Raw genomic sequence first — 15,159 nt, forward strand, 5'->3', positions numbered from 1 at the left:
CCTGCGTTCCCAGAGAGAGCTGTGGCTGGGCTGAGAAGATGGCCGCCTGAGATCTGAGGGGGCATGGCCGGAGAGGAAATGCAGCTCAGAGCAGTTAGACATTTGCAGAATTGCACCCTGAGCTGGGGGAGGGGTCGCTTAAACAGGGAAGCTGGCCTCCCCATGCTGATTATTGACCCCAGGGACGCTGGTTTCCCGCACCATGTGTACCCTGGTGGTCTTGGTGTACACCGGGGAAGTCCGCGTGCTCCACTCACAGCGTCGTCCAGTCTGTCCCAAGACCGGAGGAAAGACTGCCCGTCCGCGCGGGTTACCGCAAGAAGTAACCTGCCTTACCTGTCAGACAGTTGCAGTCAATGGTCATCCCACAGGGCAAGCTAGCAATGTCCCCGGTGAGCCCATCGAGAGTGCCAGACGGAACTGGAGTGATGGAGTGTCAGCACAGACGTGTTATAGACAGTCTGATGCTGAACACTCAGCTTATAGAATAATAAGCTATTAAATCAAAGAAAGAAAAATGTTAATGGCCTGCCTAATGCAGCCCCTGTCTAAAATGGTGGTCTGACTCCTGCAGACACCAGAATAAACTGAAGGGCCTCTGGCTTAGGGGTGGGGTATAGGTGGAAGGAACAGTGCATCCTGGGAGTCAACAGCTTTAACTGTCTGGTCCTAACCTCCACCTAAACCCCAAGGTATCCCTGTGGATCCCTATGGACCCTGAAGAAGAAAAGTGGTTTACAGCTTGTAAAGTATTAAATTGCGTGCTGAGGGACTAATGCAGAGGCACACGTTGTCTCAAAGGATGAGAGCACTGTATAGATGCCTTTTTTAACGGTCATATCACAACAGAAATCACCTTAGCTGTAGGTATGCATAACTCCTTGTGATCCATCTCCAGTGTATTACTGCAGCTTGGGCTCAGGCCACTAAGTTATTGGGCAAGAGCCCAGGGGCAGAAGTTCAGGAAGTGACCTATACACACGAGTGGGGATGACTTGTCCCTGCAGAACCTGAGCTTTTTATAGCACTACATAGGAGGATAGGTCATGGAGTACAAAACTTTATGAACTTTTTGTAGCCATGTTGCATGGTTACGGGTAATGGCTGCAAAATGGTTTTGCTTTGTTCTTTGATTTGCACCACTGGATATGGACCAGTCCACTGCACTGAGCGCTTTAGAGCAGTACATTTTTAATCCTCTTGAATCTGCATCTATATAGGGAATGTAGTTATGAGCCCGACTGACGCGATGCTGCCGGTCTCAATATGGACAGAGAAATCCCGACAAGGGACTTAGATAAGTGTCGGTATTTTGACACACATCTTAATCCCGATGTCGGAATTCTGAAGGACGCCAGCCCGTACTAGCCAAGTCCGGGGTTGCCCTTAGCGTTAGCCGCATGCGAGGAGGTTCGGTTTAGGGGGGATACCAACCATCGGTATTCTCACAGGAGGCATTCCGACAGCTGGCATTACATACCCATTCCCTATATAGCAGCTCACATTTTACATCAAGTTCTTTTGCCACCACTGGTCAGATATATATATATATATATATATACATACATATATACACACACACACACATTTCACAGAAGGAACATATGAACACCTTTAATTGTGATTGCTTAGAGAATGAACACGAGCCTTAGGTATTCATTTCTATTACATATTCCCAACCTTTGACATTCAAGAAAAATTCACAACCCTTACCTGTCCATTGATTCTTTCTTCTGGCATAATTTCAGTTTTAATCTTTACCAGTTTGACAGCAATTGGTTTGCCAGTACGTCTATCTGATGACACTTCAAACTCAACATCATCTGCAAAACAAACACTAATACATTAAATATACTGCATTGTTATTTTGGCATGTTATTGTATTATATAAAATCACTGAATGCAATGCAGCACAGACAGATGAGTGAACACTGAAATGCCCAGGCCCACACAGACAAGTTTAAAACTCAAAACAAACCTGCAAGCCTGGCAATTATACAGACAGTAACTTCTATTGGTAACAGTCTATCTGAACACTTAAGACTTCTATGAAAACATGGTTTTAAAATGCTCATAAAACAAGTTGGAAGTATGCCCTTCACATCAGTTTTACCGATCACTGTAGGATGCGTTTTTGATTGTGTGTTTTAATGTGTATAAAAGTTTTTTTCCCTTAATACATAAAACCAAATACATACAATTACATGGAGAGGCATAGGTCACACCAGCAAGCAGCTAAAATCCCCAAAAATAGTTACATGAAAATAGGAAAGAATCATAATCCGAAAATCAAATCAATAGTGGACAAGAGTTCAGCACTGCGACTTAAGACACATTCGACAGAAAATGAAAAGAAAAAGGCGCCAGATGCTAGCATAGTTGCACAGGACCTTATGGCTCACTCACGCCAGGCATATCACACTGCATGGCGTATTGGGGCTAGATGGAGCAAGGGACACATCTGTAACCTGAATGGGACTTTTTATACCCAGCAGTCATGATTTATGAATTCATTAGTGAATTTTGAAAGCAGCACATGTGGAGTTACATGTATGGCACACCTTCTGAGGTCACGACCAGTATCCCCATCATATTCATGCTATACCACTTAATGGTGATCCTGACCAACCTGTGTACTGATACAATTATACATTTTATGCCAGTTTACAACCCAGCTGTGTAACTTCAAGACCTATATAATGATCTGGAGATCATGAATCATTAGCTGGACTGGGTTTCACCAGGATCTCATTTAAGGGTAGATGTACTAAGCCTTGAATAGAGGTAAAGTGGAGATTGATAAAGTACCAACCAATCAGTGCTTAACTGTAATTTTTCAAACACAACCTGTAAAATAAGTCAGGAGCTGATTGGTTTGTTACTTTATCTCTCCACAGTTTCTCTTTACAAGGCTTCATATACTCCCCCCCCCCCCCTACAGAATGACTAATTTTAACAATGGCACAACTGCTGCTATTAAGGAGCCACACATTATTATAAGACATAAGAGCAACACAATGACTACAACCTTACCTCCTACTTTAAGCTCTTGTAAGTTTCCATTGTATTGTGAGCAGTGGAAGAAGAGTCTAGCTTGACGTTCTGAACATTGAATAAATCCATAGGATGTTAGCAGTTTTTCAATAACGCCCGTTTCACGCAGTGCTGAAGTACCATTGGGGTACCCATTGTGTCCATTGTTGTGTAGAAGGTTTGGGTCAAAGCTCATCTAGTTTGAAAGATAAACAAATTATATACAGTTTTCTGAAAGTGGCGGGGAGATCACAGAATGCTGTTTAATGCTTACACACAAGTCAAGTTCTAAAATCTGCTCAATCAAAAATGCAAAAATTACATAAAGATTGATGATATAAATAAAACAAATTGCAAACAAAATGTACAAATTAGGAAGCTGAACACATGAAAAGCAATGTTAGAACAGAAACATGGAGAAAGCAGGGTGTGACTGCTAAAAATGTAGAATAAAACTGCTAAAAAGTAAAAAAAAAAAAAAAAAAAAAAAGATGTAAGTGTAACCCAAAAACTGAAGAGGTTATATAAATATATATATATATATTTTTTTTTTAACCTGTTCTCAACGGTGCAGAATTTGGTGTCAAATTTCCATGTTGCTCTTTTGTGTTTAAGCAGTCATGCGGTCAGTGGTCACAACCTACTTAATGTTTATATGGAAAGAAACTAATCACATAAGCGCAAGAAGAGTTTCTCATGGTAAATTAAGCATTATTCAAAGAAAAACAAAACCCAGACCGGAAACAATTTACAAATGTTTTTGATCTAGAATTAATGGCATATAAACTATACATGCATAAATGTCCATTTCTGAACTTTAATACAAGTTATCCATAACAGCCACAATGCTTTTTATTGTATAGCAATGAAAGCACAGATACAAATAAACTTAGTATGTTATACACAAACCATGCACAAAGCATGTTCATCAGTACAATTCATATTCCCTGACTCACAGATCTTTGATACAATGGGGTCCTCTTCTGTTTTTTAGACCCATATGAAGTGGATGTATGAGTAAGGGGGAGCACAGCAGGTGGTGTAAGGGGCTCTGATGATACAGTATAGAATTTCTCCATCACATACAGCTGTGATAAACAAACAGTTACATACAAAAGTCAGAAGATACACTGACAAAAATAAAAAACAATTTATAGAAACACCTTTGATAAGTGTTTTTAAAAGATGTAAAACAAACAAAAAAAAAAAAGACAGACTACAGCCTTGTTACCTGAAGCCAAGCTGACTTGTAGCACAACTTGGTAGTGTGCTCCTTTATCCTTGCAGTTGTATAGATGACATGTACATTTTAAAGCTGAACTAAACTTAAGTACCCATATACTGGTGATTAGCCCTCCTATTCAAAAAAAAATATGAGATATGTTAAGAACTTACCTTTGTTATCTCTATTTCTACGAAGTCCATAGGGTTCCACAGGATACCTTGGGGTATAGGTGATGACGTCAGGCATCGGGCACCATAGAGTTAAGTTTTCAGCCTCCCAGGATGCACTAGGGTCCCCCTCCTATACCCCCGAGCCAAGGCATCTCAGTTACGTACCAAGCCATAGGCCAGAGGAGAAGGAAGAGAGAGAAAAAAAGATCTGGACACGCACAAGAATCACATTCTCACCAGAGGGAGACAGAAAAACTGGTGACCAGAGCAAAGCCCATCTGCAGCACAGGTGCGACATGGCGGGAGTCCTGTGGAACCCTATGGACTTCGTAGAAATAGAGATAACAAGGGTAAGTTCTTACCATATCTCATATTTTCTACATCAGGGTCCATAGGGTATCCACAGGATACCTTTGGGATGTCCCAAAGCAGTATCCTTCAAGGGTGGGGACCCTCCTGTGCTGTAAGGAGAATCCGCCGACGGAAGGAAGCATCCTGAGAGGCAAAGGTGTCAAACGCGTAATACCTCACAAATGTATGGACCGAGGACCATGTGGCAGCCTTGCAGATCTGGACTGCAGAGGCACCACGTAGAGCAGCCCACGAAGGACCCACAGAGGATGGAACCGGCAGCCCTCACAGAGGATGGAACCGGCAGGCCTTCATGAAGATAAGCTTCTGAAATTGCCATACGGATCCAAACTGCCAAAGTTTGCTTTGAAGCAGGCCAACCCTTTTTACGGAAGCCATAGAGGACAAACAAGGCGTCCGACTTCCTAAACGAAGAAGGGCGGTCAACATAAATCCTTAAGGCCCGCACAACGTCCAAAGTGGCCTCACCCACTGAAAGATCAGGTGAGTTAAAAGCCGGCACAACGATTTCCTCGTTGATATGAAAACGGGAAACAACTTTGGGAAGGAAATCAGGACGAGTGCGCAGCACCGCCCTGTTCTCATGAAAAATCAAGAAAGGGGGTCAACAAGAGAGCCCCTAAATCAGAAACACGTCTGGCCGAAGCTTTGGCCAGAAGGAAAATTGTTTTAGCTGTCAGCCATTTAAGATCCACTGAGCCCAGTGGTTCAAACGGCAGTCCCTGGAGAGCCCTCAGGACCACAGCTAAATCCCAAGGCGCCACCGGTGGAACAAATGGCGGCTGAATTCGAAGAACACCTTGCATAAAAGGTACGCACATCAGGGATTGTAGCAATCCTACGATGGAACCAGACAGACAGGGCAGATACCTGCACCTTCAAAGAAGCAAGGCAAAGCCCATGGTCTAGTCCCGCCTGTAGGAACGCTAGCACTCTAGACAGACGAAACTCCCGAGGTGCATACCGTATGCCATACATGATGGTATATTCTTGCAGAGGACGGTTTCCGAGCTCTCAGCATAGTGAGTACTACAGAGCTGGAAAACCCCCTGGACCTTAACATGGCCGTCTCAACAGCCACGCCGTCAAAGACAGCAGAGTCAGGTCCGGGTGAAGACAAGGACCCTGTGACAGTAGGTCCGGTCGTAGCGGCAACCGCAGAGGAATGTCCACGGACAGACCCTGAAGGTCTGAGAACCAGTGCCGTCTGGGCCACGCGGGAGCTATCAACAGGAGCGTCCCTCCTTCCTGTTTGAATTTCCGGATTACCCGTGGAAGAAGGGAAAACGGAGGAAAGAGATAAGCAAACGGGAACGTCCACTGGACGGACAGAGCATCCACCAGAGACGCCTTTTCGTCTCTTGTGCGAGACCCGTACACCGGCAACTTGTTGTTGTGCCGTGACGCCATGAGGTCGATCTCTGGAAGACCCCACCTGTCCACCAGAAGTTGAAAGACGTCCTGGTGCAGAGACCATTCCCCCGGATGAACGTCCTGGCGACTGAGAAAGTCGGCCTCCCAGTTGAGGACTCCCGGGATGAATACCGCTGATCTGGCCGGGAGATTGCGCTCCGCCCAGATCAGGATGCGGGACACCTCTACGAGTGCCACCCGACTTCGGGTTCCTCCTTGACGATTTATGTAGGTCACCGTGGTGGCATTGTCCGACTGGACCTGCACAGGGTGACCTTGGAGAACCCGATAGGCCTGCTGGAGAGCATTGAAAACGGCTCGGAGTTCCAAGATGTTTATCGGAAGCTCCTTTTCCGCCTGAGTCCATCTGCCCTGGAACAAGTGTGGACCCGTGACCGTCTCCCAGCCCCGAAGACTGGCGTCCGTTGTCAATAGGACCCAGTTCGCCACCCAAAACGGACGACCATTGTTGAGATAGGTCGTCTGCAACCACCAGGCAAGGGACAGGCGAAGCTCCGGAGTGAGCACCATCGTCTGGGATTTGAGACTCTGGACAGGATCAATTGCTGCAGAGGTCTGGAGTGAAACTGGGCATATTCCACCATGTCGAATACGGACACCATGGAGCCCAGTTACCTCAATGCCGAGTGAAGAGACACACGGTGACTCTGCAGACAACTGCGCACCCTCAACTGCAAGGCAGAGATCTTTTCCCCTGTCACAAAGATCCTCTGCTGACTAAAGTCCAACAAGGCTCCGAGGTGCAGAATCCTCAGACTGGATCAGGGTGGACTTTTGCCAGTTTATCAACCAGCCGTGCCGTTGCAGTACTGCAATCGTCAGATCCAAATGGTGTAGAAGGAGCTGCGGAGATCCTGCTACCAACAGAAGGCCGTCCAAGTACGGCAACATGCGGACTCCCTGCAGCCGCAGGGAAGCCGCCATGACCGCCATAACCTTGGTGAACACACGAGGTGCTGTCGCCAGGCCAAAAGGCAACACCCGGAACTGGAAGTGATCGTTGAGGATTGCAAACCTGAGGAACGGTTGATGGCGCGAAAGAACAGGGACATGCAGGTAAGCGTCCTGCATGTCCAACGACACCATGAAATCCCCAGGTTCCAGCGCCAGAATGATGGACCGTAGGGTCTCCATCCGAAACCTCGGCACCCGCAAGGACTTGAGTGCTTTGAGGTTGAGGATCGGACGGTGCGACCCATTGGGTTTCTGCACCAAAAACAGATTGGAATAGAAACCCAGGCCCTTCTGGGAGAAAGGAACAGGCACTATAACTCCAGCCTGGAGAATAGTGTGCAAAACCTTCCGCAGTTCCGTGGCTTTGTTCTGGTCTGATGGAAGACCCGTGGTGAAAAATCGGGATGGGGGTCTGTGACGAAAGGAGAGGGCATACCCGTGAGAAACCACCTTGTGAACCCAAACTGTCTGTCGTGGTTACCGACCAACACTGGGCGAACCGTAGCAGGCGGCCTCCCACTTTGGGATCCCCCAAAGGGAGGCCCGGACCGTCAGGCCGCAGGTTTGTCATCGGACTTGGGGGCCGGACGTCTGGTACTCCAGGCCTGCTTCTGGGGCTTGGCCCCAGCCTGTCGAGGAAAAGACTGCTTTAGGCCTACCCTGGGCCCTGTAAGGCCGAAAGGACGACGTCCCTGAACTGGAAGGAACTGCAGCAGACGGGAGACATGCAGATTTGGCTGCCGCAAGCGTGGCTACAATTTTGTCCAGATCCGGACCAAATAGGACTTCTCCATTAAAAGGCAAAGCTTCCAAGCCCTTTTTGGAATCAGCGTCCGCCTTCCAAGATCGCAACCATAAGGTGCGACGAGCCGCCACAGCTGCTGATTAAATCCGAGAAGTCAGGGTACTGATATCTAAAGCCGCTTCATTAATGTAAGTGGCCGAATCCCGGAAATTGCCTATCAACTCGGTCCGTTCAGCCGAACAGTCGGAATCGAAAGACGCCTCTAAACTATCTGCCCAGCGCTCCATAGCTCTGGCTACCCAACAAATGGCCATAGCCGGCCTGGCTGCCCACCCCGCGAGGGAATAAACGGAATTTAGGCAGATCTCCACCTTACGGTCCGTGGCATCCTTTAAGGAGGACATGGGCAACGTGGCACTTCGGACCAGGCGTGTCACATGGGAATCCACCTGTGGCGGGGATTCCCACTTAGAAAAATAATTGCCCGCAAACGGATAAGCCAACTCTAAACGTCTTTGAGGCTGATACCGTTTGCCAGGATGTTTCCACGCCTCCTCTAAGTGGTCCACCAATTGACCCGAAAGAGGAAACACTGTTCCATCACCCTTAACATCCTTGAAAAAGGCATATTTGGATTTTGATACCGGAGGTTCATCATCCTCAATAACTAAAGCTGTGCAGACTGCACGAATAAGGCCAGGTATATAAACCTTAGACTTAGCGTCCGACTCTTTAGTACGGAGAGGTTCTTGGTCCAAAAGATCCAGAATCTCCCCATCATCGGTCGTCTCCTCGTCATCCTCATAAGGAGTGGACAGACACGCCACCGGCCGCTTGTGAGGCCGCAACAAAGACTCCCCTTGTAACACGTCTGACAAATGCTGCACAGAACTTGTCAGAGAATTAACCCACGCAGGCTCCTGAGAGACCTGAGGAGGGGAAATAGGGAGACTGTGGGGTACCATCAGTTGTCTCGGGAACCCCTGCATGGGTGACGACACCACTGACTGCTGGGACAATCCCATCTGAGGGAACGCAGGTTGCGGAGCTAACTGGCCCACGAGGGTTGTAAGCACCTTAGCGAAACAAGCCCAGGGCGGCTCCTGAACCGGAGCCGTGACAGTAATTGGCCGCGACAATAAAAAAACACTGTCCGCGCTACCCACCCCCTCCGCTATAGGTACCTTACACGTAGTACACAGAAGCTGGAGAGGAAAATCACTCTCAGACATGATGGCAAGTATGTGAACCCTCTCACTGATACACGTTAGTATAGTGGGAGAACCGCCCTGCAATCACCGCACCGCAAGGGCTTTAGCAGAAGAAGAGCAGGGACAGTGAAAAGGCTGACAGTAGAAAGTGAAAGTACAGGCAGCAGATGCTAGCAGCAGTCACATCCAATGCAAAGAAATCAATCCCTGCACTATCAGCGCTGACCCTCAACTACGCAGACACAGGGCCTGGAAGGACACAGCGCTGCATAAACAGACCTGTTCCAACGGAGGAGAGGTATGCCGGGGGACCCAGACCACGATGCCACCGATCAGCAGCGTCCAGCAGCGTTCACCATGCTTTCTTGTAAAGATGGCCACCGAGTAGCAGAGAGGAGGCCGGCCTGGGGGAGGAGCGCTGCCACAGGGCCAATCGGCAAGTAGAGAGGCTGTGTGCAGCGGGGGAGGCGCCGGCTGTGTACAGGGAAGGCACGCTCCCCTGGCACGCCATTTAACCCCTGGGACACCGCAGCGCTACCGCTCAGCTGCGGTCCGCTGTCCCAGAGGGGTAGTGGAAGCGCAGGTCTGTAACCTGGCTCCACGCTGCAGCCAGTCCCCAGGGAGCCCCCTGCCTGGGGACTCCGGACCATGTTCCAGCTGGGACCCACCGCGGGACCCCGCTGCTTACCTGCTGTCCCCCTTAAATCCGGCCATGGTCCCAAACATCTGGGGTCACCGCTAGCTGAAAACTTAACTCTATGGTGCCCGATGCCTGACGTCATCACCTATACCCAAAGGTATCCTGTGGATACCCTATGGACCCTGAAGTAGAAATACCCATCATGTCATCATTACAAGTTATGTAGTGATAAAAGAAGGGGAAACAAAAAGTACAGTTCTGGAGCAGCTATTATCTTCCACAATATTCTGAAGCTTTGACTTATCAAACAAGGAAATTGTTAGGCAGTATTAACTGCAGTGTTTGGGAAATATAGTATAACACTGATGTCATTTGCATACACATCACAGTAGGATCAATGTAAAAAAACATAAATGCACTTCCAGATTTGCAGCCTTCTCACTATCTTCCTTTAAGCAAGGTCCAAGAAACCAGTGACTAAACATTTTAATTCAAAACTACTTGGGGCAACCCAGACTTCCCCATCTCTTACAATATCCCATTACAGACCATGAAAACAAAAAGGGATTGCGGCAATTAGAAAAATTTTTTTACCCTGGCGGCAATCGTTACTCCTTCCAGCAATTGAAGGATATTTATGACATTCCTAGCTTGCAATTTTTTTTTGTATACCAACAAACTACACGACATATTAATAGCAAATTGCCTTCTGGTTCTTATGTATCGCTACTAGCTCCATCTACCCTATCCCCTCTACCTTCTCTTTTTACTTTAGTTTCTAGTACGAAGTATAATCTTAAAATACCTATAAAATGCTTTATTATCTAATGATGTACTGGGTTTATGGAAGAGAGCTGGTCATCTTGGAATCACGTTCTGAAAAGTCGAAGTCTTGGAAAATCCTTTATGACTGATTCCATCTACTATGAAAATCTAAAAAAAAAGCTAAATTGCACGAAACTCATTGAGTTCTTGAATAGAGTGTATATATCCCAAGCACAGCGAAGTCATATGATCCCAAACGAACAGAGTAATTGTCCAAAATGCCATGCAGCATCAGCCAATTTTATACATAATGTTTGGTAGTGTCCTAAAATAAAGTTTTGGTATAAAATAAACACTCATTCAGATTGCTAGAGTTAGATTTCCATTCTCTTAGAAAGCATTCCTCCTCGCTGATTTCACCCCTTGGTCGCCAGAACTTATCCCCCCCCCTTCTAGATTACCTTTTCTTACTGTATTGGTTACCCTAGCTTAGAAAATTATTTTGCAGAAATGGATCTTGAAAGTGGCTCCCCCTTTGGAAATGCTTAGATTGGAATTGCTTAACACTCTATTTTGATAGACGTACAGCAGCGTTTGATGTTGAAAGGGTTGTAGTTAAATTCTATAACAAGTGGGAAACTTATCTTCATAATCTGTTCAGGAGTCGAATAGGGTAAATCAAGATGTTTGAAACCACCACATGGTTGCTTGAATACCCTCTAAATGTGGTTGAATTTACCCATGCACGAACTTTCCCCTTAAATTCAAACTCCCTTCCTACTCTTATACCTACCTACACGTTATCTAATTAGCCCCAATATTTTTTGGGGGGGGCTAAAAAAACGTGGATTTTTTTTGCCTATTATTTTTTTTTTTCACCCTATTCTATTTGTTTCGGCCGAACAAAATCGGATAATTTGCATGAAAACAAATAGGATATGTGATAGATTTGAACTTTGTTTTTGCCATTGCACTGGCGAAAAAAATGCACTTTTCTGGGATAATTTTTCGGTACATATCAGGTCCTTGAGTGGTGTTTTGTTGAATATAAAATTTTTATTTTTTGTTCAATGTTCCCTATCCAGGAAACCAACTAGTTACCTGAACTAGAAAAGCCACTCACTCAAAATTGTTCCAAATAAGAACACTGAAAGCAGTCTATTCTTAGTCACATTATATATTTAAAAAAAATCATCCTAACAACATTTTCAAACACACATGTAAGAAGTGCCAACACCTTGAAAAAGCTTGCATAGTTATAGTTACACAGTGACAAACTAGCGATCTTTCATTTTTGACTAAAGATGGCTTAAAGCAGGGATGGGGTACCTCAGGACCTGGGGCCGTATAAGGCCCGGGGAATCATTTGGTCTGGCCCTCAGAGCTTATTTCTGCTAGCCTCATCTGGCTAGCAGGGTGCCCAGAATGGCACCCTGCAGCCAGAATCTATGCAGCAGTGCCACCAGGAGCATCCTTAGGACTCTTGACAGTACACCGCTGCCCTTAAACCTCCCTGGAGCATCCTCAGGATGCTCTGGGTATTGCTGTAATCAACGGGGATTGTGGTGCCGCCCCATGTGACGTCACATTGAGGGACCGCGGGCCTGCGAATGTTATATATATTAAAATGGCCCTCGACAGAAAAAAGGTTCCCCACCCCTGGCTTAAAGGGAGGGGAATTCAATCCTGTGTGAAGGACGCAATTTGCCGTTCCATCACATCGCATCCATTGGCACCACAAGTTTGCCCTCACACCACAGAGCGAGGGAAGACTTGTGATGTTGGCACTACCATAAATGGCCAATATGTATACAGCTGGGCAACGATTTGAATAGAATGTGTCCCAAAGCTATGCTTACTACTTGTCCTTTAATGGGGTTATTGACAGAATGTCTGTTTTGTTTAGGAAAAAAACTCTTCATAAATCAGAGCTATATCTGAAATATCTTGAGGTATGATCCTTGAAATTTTACTTTTATAAATGTTATTAGAGGGTGATAGAGCCACCCTATTACATTTGGCCCTCCATTACATAAGCCAACTCTTATTTTTAGTTTAACCGTTGCTATAAAACTTTTAGCTTATGCTTAGCTATTACATATGGTATGAATAAACATAGTAAATGGGAACAAAATACTACTAATAGCATATAGAGGTGTACTTCAGCTTACAGGGGGGTGCCGGGCAGTAAGTTGTACGGGGAAGCGGCACATTTGGACGGAGAAGAGTGCCGGGTGGTGCAGCTCGGGCCCATCACATTGCAGGGCAGTGTCAGGCTGGAGGGCAAAGATCCTTCCCCTTGTCTAAAAGCAAGGGGGTGCTGTTCGGGCGGGAACAGTCGCCTAAACAAATTAAACAGAGTAGTCCTGCTTCCACTCTGTGTAGCACCTGAAAAAAATAAAAAATCTGTGGGGACAGTTTTTAGGAGCTGTATAAAAAATAAATTCTGTGGTGCCAGCAAGTGTGGCCAGTATCTGGGAGCTGTATAAAAAATAAATGCAGTGGTGCCAGCAAGTGGGTTAGTACTCAAACAAATTAAAATCTGTTTAAAGGAATCGCATGAAGCAGAGCACACTAAATAACCTTATTGTGATTTCACTAGAGCTTGTTAGATCAGGTCAAATTATGACTTCCATGATCTTATAACAGTAATAAGCATAGCAAACAAATTCGCCTTTTTCTCTCTTTAAGAAGTACTCAAGGCGGTTTGTGAAACACAATTATGTGTATCTAGTTATTCTATGATAGATCTTTATTATAAGTTTATTGTCTTCTGGTTACCATGTCTCTGAACCACCAGTACAATTTTTTCTTTGTGGAATAGAGAGTTATTGAGTGTTTAGAAGAAGATCTATCTTTTAAGTGTATATTTAGTAAAAGTTATGTTTTAAACTAATTTCATAATTTCATCTGTTATAACTTTAATAAGTGTGACCCCAAGAAGGACTTCTTTATTTTCCTGCTGCACAGGAGAATATGTTTTTTCTTTTGTTCTTGAATTCGATTTAACTCCAGGGGAGCACCACCAACCATTCAACCAGGAAAGGATTTGTCCAAATTATTTAAGACATATGTTTTATGTATGATCGACCTAATATTCTTTATAACCTGTGCAGAATTTTCTTCTTTGCTCTTGTATAGATTTCACTAGAGGGACCAGATCCTACAGACTTTGATTATGAAAAAACTGCAGACAATTGGGCCTCTAAGAAGAGAATATATAAAATGTTCTCAAGTTTAGATCATTAGAAGGTCAGGATTTAAACCATTATTGTGAAGGCCCTCATGCGGCTACTTCTTGATGCCATCTGTCTGAAAAAATATTCTGGGGAGAACACAAATTTGCAGGGCACAGAACCATATATAAGTAGCACTGCACACCGAAGAAGCCTTATGAAGCTTAACAAAGGCCATTGCAGAGCCATGATCATCTACAACTACAAGAGTGGTCTGCGGCAGCAGGAAAGTTTTGACAGACTGAGCTGCTTTTGGGGAGGAAGCACCGTTCCATACCACTGTGTTTGAGTGGTTTGCAGAATTCGGCACAGGAGACGGTCCCTGAAAGACTAAGAGCGCTGCGGCCAACATCACCGAGGACAACGTTGCAGCCATTCAGGCCATAGTTGGTGGATGCTGGGGTGACCGTGGCCCAATTAAAGAAGGAGATAGGAATCTCATCAGAAACCATCTGCTCAATACTCTATGAAAAGCTTAGCCTGAGCAAGGTTTCTGCACGCTGTGTGCCATCAGCTAACTCAAGAAAAGGAGGCTAGGGCAGGGCACTAACCCCAACCCACCACTGTGGCGCTAAATCCCCCCCCCCATCCACAGGCTATCGCTAACCCCCATACTTGCCTTCGGGATAGCGACGTTGGTATCTTGAGCTCCATGATAGCGGCAGAGACATTGACGGGCGTCTGGATACCAGCATCTGTATATTGACATCCGGGATCCCGTCCGCCGGCATCCTGACTGCCTCCTGGCAGGAGTCTCCCATAGTGCCCGTGGGGGAGCCGGAGCTCACTCCTGGGCGCCGGCGTCCAGCTCCCCCCACGGGAACTATGGGAGACTCCAACCAGGAGGCAGTCAGGATGCCGGCGAACGGGATCCTGGATGTCAATGTACAGATGCTGGTATCCAGATGCCAGTCAATGTCTATGCCGCTATCTTGGAGCTCAAGATACCAACGTCGCTATCCCAAAGGCAAGTATGGGGGTTAGCGATAGCCTGGGTATGGAGGGGGGGTTAGGGTTTAGCGCCACAGTGGGGGGGGGGGGGGGAGGAGTTGGTTAGTGTACTTTCCGGTCTATGCCGTTGTTGGTCTTCTGACCGCTGGCATCCCGACCGCTGGTCATTTATACAGATTCCTGCCAACCAATGCCTGCTGCAAGTGCTAGAAGCCATTGCTAGGCGCAGTCAGTGAAAAGCTACTTCGGAGGTAGGTATAAAATCCAAAACTCAAGGTGAAAGGATGAGCGAAGATGAATAGTTTAGACCAGAGGTTCCCAAACGCGGTCCTCAAGGCTCCTCAACATTTTAGGTTTTAGAGATACCATATTTGAGCACCATGGATCTCTCTAAAACCTGAGCTGTTGGGGAGCCTTGAGGAC

The 15,159-nt window shown here is 46.1% G+C and overlaps 1 protein-coding gene across 3 annotated transcripts in view; it reads right to left on the reverse strand.

The window, feature by feature from the left end:
* Positions 1–15,159, reverse strand: part of CSDE1 (cold shock domain containing E1) — a 133,562-nt gene that overhangs the window by 76,023 nt on the left and 42,380 nt on the right. For 2 of the 3 annotated variants that reach the window (XM_088446310.1, XM_088446308.1), the window contains exons 3-5: positions 3,990–4,121; positions 3,034–3,229; positions 1,714–1,823 (exon numbers count right to left, since the gene is read on the reverse strand). In XM_088446310.1, the coding sequence (XP_088302436.1) occupies positions 1,714–1,823; positions 3,034–3,229; positions 3,990–4,112 (429 nt within the window). In that variant the 5' untranslated portion in view covers positions 4,113–4,121. The remainder of the gene's footprint in view (positions 1–1,713; positions 1,824–3,033; positions 3,230–3,989; positions 4,122–15,159) is intronic. The other variant, XM_088446309.1, reaches the window with a different exon arrangement.

Source organism: Taudactylus pleione, unplaced genomic scaffold, assembly GCF_031769625.1.
Source record: "Taudactylus pleione unplaced genomic scaffold, aTauple2 ptg000396l, whole genome shotgun sequence".
NCBI lineage: Eukaryota > Metazoa > Chordata > Amphibia > Anura > Myobatrachidae > Taudactylus > Taudactylus pleione.